Source organism: Lampris incognitus, chromosome 6 (assembly GCF_029633865.1).
Source record: "Lampris incognitus isolate fLamInc1 chromosome 6, fLamInc1.hap2, whole genome shotgun sequence".
In the NCBI taxonomy this organism is placed as follows: Eukaryota; Metazoa; Chordata; class Actinopteri; order Lampriformes; family Lampridae; genus Lampris; species Lampris incognitus.
The window spans coordinates 45,367,403-45,374,984 of record NC_079216.1 but is presented as its reverse complement, the minus strand read 5'-3'; the positions used below and the strand labels follow the sequence as shown (position 1 = coordinate 45,374,984).

The following is a 7,582-nucleotide window of genomic DNA, read 5'->3' as shown; positions in this document are numbered from 1 at the left end:
CAGAAAAGATGTGCCTCGGGGTGAAACCATAAAGTCTCCCACATTCCAAACACCCTACTGTTAACATCTGTCTGCCATTATTAAGTACTTTGTTCTATATATCCATCTATTATCCAAACCGCTTATCCTGCTCAGGGTCGCTGGGATGCTGGAGCCTATCCCAGCAGTCATTGGGTGGCAGGTGGGGAGACACCCTGGACAGGCCGCCGGTCCATCCCAGGGCCGACACACATACACACACACATTCACACCTAGGGACAATTTAGTATGGCCGATTCACCTGACCTACATGTCTTTGGACTATGGGAGGAAACCAGAGCACCCGGAGGAAACCCAAGCAGACACGGGGAGAATATGCAAACTCCACACAGAGGACGACCCAGGACGACCCCCAAGGTTGGACTACCCCAGGGGGCTCGAACCCAGGACCTTCTTGCTGTGAGGCGACCGCGCTAACCACTGCACCACCGTGCCACTGTTTCTTTCTTTCTCTCTCTCTCTCTCTCTCTCTCTCTCTCTCTCTCTCTCTCTCTCTCTCTCTCTCTCTCTCTCTCTCTCTCTCTCTCTCTCTCTCTCTCTCTCTCTCTCTCTCTCTCTCTCTATATATATATATATATATACACACACACAAAATTACTGTCGGGTCGAATCTGTGCAGTAGATGCATTGTTCACAAGCTTTGCAGAACTTGAGACGAGTGTTGACGACTCATCATCTCTTCCCAAGCGTGGCCTCGTAACACCCACTCTACTACCATGTTGCCAGTTGTTAAAGGATACGTATCATTAATGACTCACTTCGGGCAGCTCATTAAAGTCTCTATTTTAAGGATACGTCCTTGAATATCCTGTAACGTTACCATAACTGATGATTCGGCCATTTAGAGCAGCGAGAAGCACGTGTTCATTTTCTGACCAGATGGCGATATCATGCGGCCTACGTTCATGTTGGGTATTAAGAGTTTGCTGGGCGAATGAAAATGAATAAATCCCCTTTATATGCATTTTATTATTGGTTCTGCTCACGTACTAGTATGAAACCTTCTGCTCTGTTACTAATATCACACAATATAGACACAGACAAGCGCTGCGTGTTCAAAGAAAGAAAAAAAAACATCCATGCAAACACATAATCCCCTGCCTGGAGGGGATTAATTTCTACCCTACATATAAACCATACACACAAGAGGAAAATTAATTCATTCCACAGGACACCCCCCCTACCCTATATCTCTGAACTTGCGTAATTGTCTGGCCCTATGAAATGATCATAGCTTTCAACGCTAATAGAGGGCCTACACGTTCATTATTCAGCCCAGGAAACAGCCTGATGCAAAGCATCAAGGGACCTATGAGTTATTGCTCAGCGGGAACGAAGCTCAGAAAGTGGAGGAAAATGACAGGAGCCTGATGGACTTTCTCCCTCCTCCGTCCATTTCACTCCTTGCCTCCCTTCCCCTCCCTCGTCCATCAGACAGTAGCAGACAGGCACCACACAGAGTATCCAGGATCTTATCACAGCTGTGGCCAGTCCAGACAGCCAGGCCCGGGTATACTGTGTCATAGTGGACACAATGACAGACGGTATATGGGCTCTGTCATGTCACTGCAACACTGACCACAGACAGCCATGGCTGGCGGAGGGAAGCTAGCTCCGTTACAGCTCTCCCGAGACTCACATGGATTTTTTACGAGGTAAGCAGAGGGAGGAATGCAGCAAGCAGGGGCTCGGAGGTATGCTGACCTGCAGATAACACATGGCAGGAAACAGATAGGCTTGATATCTGAACATGTCTACACTTGTGCCAAAAGAATGGGACACCCCAGCGTATGCACGCTGCAGACCAAACTAGTCGGTACAGGGGTTACCGGGAGTTTTGCCACACTTCTCAAATGTGGAAATCTATCACGCAGAATTCCAACTTGCATTTAACAGCCCGCTTCATTTCATATGTCCGGATCCCGAGAGCTTAAAGGCTTGATGTTAGGTCCAAGTTGAAAGGGACAGGGGACCTCCTTCGACTTGTCAAAGGTTAGACAGTGAACTTGTAACAGTAGTAGGTCTACAAGAAAATGCAACTGGAAATGCAGCTATACCAACTGCATGTCGTGTCGCTGCACGTTGCTACTGATATGCACAAGCACTTTGACAAATTCCATCATCAGAAAGTGTATTTCAGATAAACTGTTTACTTGTATATTGGAACGAGTATTCTAATCTACAAGTGCCCTAGACACTGCTAGGCACATAGTGTGCCTAGCGGTGTCTTTTCATCACTCTCTCTCTCTAATTTGGATGCGTCTTTTTGAGATACATTTGGAGATTTGAAAAAGCTGTCTTGTGTACCGCTGCTTGGCCAAACACAAACAAAGAGCCGTTTGTTTGTGTTTGGCCAAGCAGCGGTACACAAGACGTTTCCTGTTATTCAGCAACTCGCAAATAGTGCCTGGCTATTTTTGGTCTGTCCAGAGAATTTTGGTTCTCTTGACAGTGCCGCCTACTTTAAATCTACATTATTGAGCTGAAAAAAATATATACGAATTGAAATTGTTTCTATTTCTTCTGCAAAACTCTCAAGACCCCTAATGAGGAACTGAAGTCAATGTCTGTCTAGCACCAAACTAGATTGGTACAGTATCTCTAATAGGTTGTCTACCCCCTCCTACAGCCATTTTATGATTGTAATTAAATACAGTAGCATGGTCATGTTTCATCTACTTGTGCTTTATTTAGTTCTGTGCCCTCATCTTGTCTTCCATTGTGAGATAACACGAATCAAAGTATGAGAACAGTAACTCCTAACAGTCGGGGGTTTCCGGGCATTAAGAGCATCATGAGTTGTTGGACATCTTGCTATTTTAGTCAGGGTGATTGAGTATTCTTGTCTGGGGCACTGTCTTCTGGGCTTGGGCAATTTAGCATGCTAGCATGTTGCTATAAAAATGACCCAATTAATTTGATTAGGAAACTAGGGGTCAGGATACAGAGTACAAAAACATGACTTGAATCATAGAGTGTGTGAGCGATGCTAATGAGGGAATAGTTCAATCAAGATGTGTGTGTCTGTGTCTGTGCATGTCAAACTCGTCTTCACGAAAGCTTGAGAGGAGGATGAAATGAGCAGGAGATGACTTTTTGTAACCCAGCACTTTAAGGAAAATAATCAAATACACAAACCAGTTGCTGAGAATGACATAACTGCGTCACATGTGAATACCAAATGCCCACAACCAGACACCATGTTATGGGCTGCCTATAAAGAGGACTGGAATCTAAACAGTGCTGGGATTTGATTTTTTGGTTTTGGTTTTTTTTTTCTGAAAATGTCAGCCAATGTGGGTCCCTTGCAGCTGGACGGTTTCGCAAGTATGCCTGCAGGTCCTATTCGTTTTCTTTTGCTGAGCTGTAACAGTGGGTGAATGTAGCTACTCATCCCCCTTTACTAGCAATTCAGTCCATTATCAACACTATATTGATCTCTACCATCCTCCGTTTATCATGTATGTATCGTATGCCATATTCTCGATACAACACACAAAGTAAAATTATCCCAGTGTGATACTCAGTATACGCAATTCTGTTAATTCTGTTTATTGGTATGTATCTGTTTATAGTAGTGCTGGGCGATATGGAAAATTTCATCATCACAATAATCATATGGGATTTTACACAGTCTGTGTGTGTGTGTGTGTGATGAAATCTGCTTATGTATGTAAAAACACTATGTAAAAAAAAACCACCATGGATCCAGCTGAAGTTCATCCCATTGAGTTGTCTGGTAACATTAAGTGTGACATCCAACCAAAACTACTTTTAAATGAATATGTCTGTGAATGTTCTCACTCATCCAGGTCATGGTTATCCAAAGGAGTTGAATCAAGTGCAACTGGACTTGGTATATACCCGTGGAGACGTTTCACCTCTCATCCAAGAGGCTTTCCTCTGTTCGTGCCTTTCTGACAAGACCAAGCTAGTCTAGTTTTAAATGAATACTATGCAAACCCCCAGCTATGGGTTAGATAGGGCCACTGCCTAGTGGTTACCCCGGGGGAGGAATAGGCTACGGGAGTAAACTCCTACAGAAAATCAACGTCCACAGTTTTTTTTTCCTTGCCCTTTTGTATCTGTTGAAGCCTGCTGGCGTCGTGTGTGGCTGCCGCTTTGCCCTCTCGTAGCCCCCCTTCCCATCCACCCCTGATGTGCTATGTCTATTTGTTGTCTTGTTTCACCTCATTTGTTGTTATGCGACCTTGAGTGTTAGAAAGGCGCTATAAGATTGATTATTATTATTATTATTATTATTATACTCCGTCACATGTCATACTTCCTTTGTGAGAAATGTTAGGTTATAGATTCTCTTAATCATTACTTTAGGCGACACAATTGTGTATTACAATATGACAAAATCCGAATTTTATCACGGAAAATGCCGTTAAATGATATTATTATCATTATTATTGTTATAGTTTCACTTCCTTTATCCTTTTAGGGTAAAGTAAAATCAGTGTGTTGTAATTTGCGCCACACAAGTGTAATTCTGATCCCTGTGAGCCAAACCGAGACGTTCCTGGTTATGTGGAAACCTTCTTAGCCAATCCGGTTCCGCAAACCTGTGCCTCGCTGGCATGGATATCTGGGGTTGGTAGTGCACACCAGGAATATCATTTGCCTATATAATGAGATTATTATTTCCAACCGAATAAATAAATAAAACGCAACCGCTCCGGCCCGGGTGTATCAATTATCATAACGGCGTCTGATCCAGAATAAATTGTTGAGCGCCCCTAGCGCGGCGTTTGCCCATGTACCGCGCTTCGCTGGGCTCCTCTCTCTGAAGCGTCCTTCCCACGATACGCCTACAACCACAGCGCTGCGGAGTCACGTGTTCCGCCGCCTAGTGTCCCTGTGAGCCGGAGCCACACAAATCAAACCCATCTCAGCACCCGGCGGGGAGAAAGGGGAGAGAGAGAGCGAGAGAGAAAGGCGGTCCTGCGATGGGAGTACGCGACGATCGTCTGACAACCCTGGGCACTCTCGGGATTGTGAGCGTCGGTGCCCTCGACACCACCGACAGAGAGCGGCTATTATGAGGCGTCCGACCGCAACCGGAGACGCGATTCACGCTGGTTTAACGAAGCCGCCTGTGATTCAAACGGTACCCCCTTGAGACTGGATGGGACACCCGGCGTAGCGCGCTCACAAACCACCCAAGTTGGACTGAATGAGGTCGGATTTTTTTTTTTTGGAAACTAGCACCGGAGTGTTGTGTGGTGCTTCAAATAACGCCGGGGTAACTCGTTAGTGAGTGGTCCCGTCCCCAGTTCACCATGAGGGTTGTTTCGGCCAACTTCTTCGCGCTGCTCTTTATGTGCACTTGCGCCAGTGTTTTCTACGTGTGGAGCACGCTGGAGAACCGGCTGGAGCGGTATAAACGCAGGCTCCAGTCACTGAACGCGGGGTACTTTCACCCCGATCAGTCCACGGACCTCTCCTCCAAAACTTTCCGGGCTCTGCTCGCCGTTCCGGTCGCCCAGAGAGCACACTTGGGGGGCAGACTCGGGGTTCACAACCTCACGGGTGAGCGGGATCAACCCGTCTCTTTAGCGAGTCGAGATTACCATATGAATGTGGATAACAAGGGGTCAACGCAGCGGGAGGGACCCAAATTCGCCTCCCCCGTCGAGGACGGTATTTTCTGGAGCGAGTGGCTGGAAAATCACATCCCGCTCGGTTTTACGGAAGAATACGCCCGCAGCTGGCGAGAGAAGGCTCGGGGTCACCGGATAGTGAAGCTGGAGCCCGGATGTGGCAGGATATCCAACCAGCTCGCCACGTTCTCAGATGGAACCAAAGCCTGCGTCCGCTACGGGATAAATGCGGACCAAGTGCAGGGCGAGACTTTGACCTATTACCTCGCCAGTCTGCTGGGCATCACTAACGTCCCGCCTCTGATTCTGGCCCGGCTGGACGTCGACAGCGACCAATGGGCTGCCGTGAGGAGGAGAATAGACGGGCTGCAGTGGGGTGAACGGGCCGTCGTATCTCTCACCAAGTGGGTGTCCAACCTGACCGGGGTCGCCATACCTGCGCCGCTCAGACAGGTGAGCGGCGGCGGCGCAAACGGAACCGGAAGCGGGCTGCATCCTCTCCGCACCGACCTCTGGAACGGCACGACGCGGGAGCTGCTCGAGCTGGCGCAGTGGACGGACCTGCTCGCGTTCGACTACGTGAGCGCAAACTTCGACCGGCTCGTTAGCAACGTGTTCAGCCTGCAGTGGGATGCGCGCGCCATGGAGCGGGACGCGAGCAACCTGCTGCGGGAGGCGGCGCGCAGCCGCCTCGTCTTCGTGGACAACGAGGCTGGGCTCGTGCACGGCTTCCGCGTGCTGCGCATGTGGGAGACGTACCACGACGCGGCGCTGCGTTCGGCGTGCGTGTTCAGGAGGCGGACGGCGCGACGCGTCGCGGAGCTGCACCGGCGCCGCGACGCCGGGCCCAGGCTGCTGCAGCTGTACCGGGACAACGAGCCTCTGGCCGGGGAGCTGGGCTTCCTCTCCGACGAACATGCCGGGGTTCTGCAGGACCGGATAGACAGGCTGTACAGGCACATGTTACGCTGCGAGGCCAAGTACAGCCAGGGGTGAGCGGTGCCGGTGTGCTTCCAGGTCCTGTAACGGCGCACAGGGGATGGGAATTGAACTCACCACACGTGCGATTTTCGAGGGGACGCCCGTGTTGAGCCAACGCACCTCACACGCAACTGTCTTGAATGTCCACGGCGAACTACCTCTTGTGAATAAAGTGTGTTGTCCACTTTATAAGTACGAGAAAGAGTGTGTGTTTATACGTGCTCCCCATAGAGAAGGCCGTAGGGCATTGTCCCGATGTGCCTCACAGAGGGGACGAGACACAATTACCTTGAATTAATTTCCTACATTCTGACTTCATCCACTTGGGTGATATGTGCTAACTAGGCGTAAATGTGATAGATATTTCGGTGTCGCTCGGTGTCATAACAGCCTTTAATGTGCATTGGTTTTCTATGAAGCCTTAACATACTAAGTTGACACTTGAATACTGGTTTTCGTTTAATCTGTTGGCACATTTGTCTCACTTTTTTTATATAGAAAATGGTTTGCACAATCAGATCTTAACAGCAAGCACCTGCTCTCGTGTAATTGCATATGGATTGTATGATCGGCCTTAATGTCACGTGTAAAATAGTGTACATGTTGTAAATATTAGTGCTGTCTGCCTGTTTTTGACCTTCGACGCTCCACTAATTTAATGTGCATTGTAACAGTCAAGCGGCTCCTGTCATTTTTTGATAAATATGTTGTAATTTAAGTTGATTCGTGTCAACCCGTGTATTTCTTGTAACACCGTCACAATGCTCGGTCGGAGTATTTGTCTGGTCTCTGTAGCCCCTCTGGAATTTCTTTTCTTTTTGAAGATCTTGCGCCGGTCCGCTGCAGGGCCCCCATGTACACAGTTGAAATAGTTTCCCCTAGCACCCGGTTACCCAGACGCCTTTTTTTTTCTCAGTTGGAGACAGGCCACGACAGGAATCAGTAATCCCTCC

The 7,582-nt window shown here is 48.3% G+C and overlaps 1 protein-coding gene across 1 annotated transcript; it reads left to right on the top strand.

The window, feature by feature from the left end:
• The first annotated feature begins 4,951 nt into the window (after positions 1-4,951).
• On the top strand, positions 4,952-7,341 carry fjx1 (four-jointed box kinase 1). Its single transcript, XM_056282199.1, has one exon. The coding sequence runs from the start codon at positions 5,328-5,330 to the stop codon at positions 6,642-6,644; it is 1,317 nt and encodes a 438-aa protein (XP_056138174.1). The 5' UTR covers positions 4,952-5,327; the 3' UTR covers positions 6,645-7,341.
• The last annotated feature ends 241 nt before the right edge of the window (positions 7,342-7,582 follow it).

Coding starts and splice junctions, on each gene's coding strand:
- fjx1 (XM_056282199.1), top strand. CDS start 5,328: ATGAGGGTTGTTTCGGCCAACTTCTTCGCGCTGCTCTTTATGTGCACT.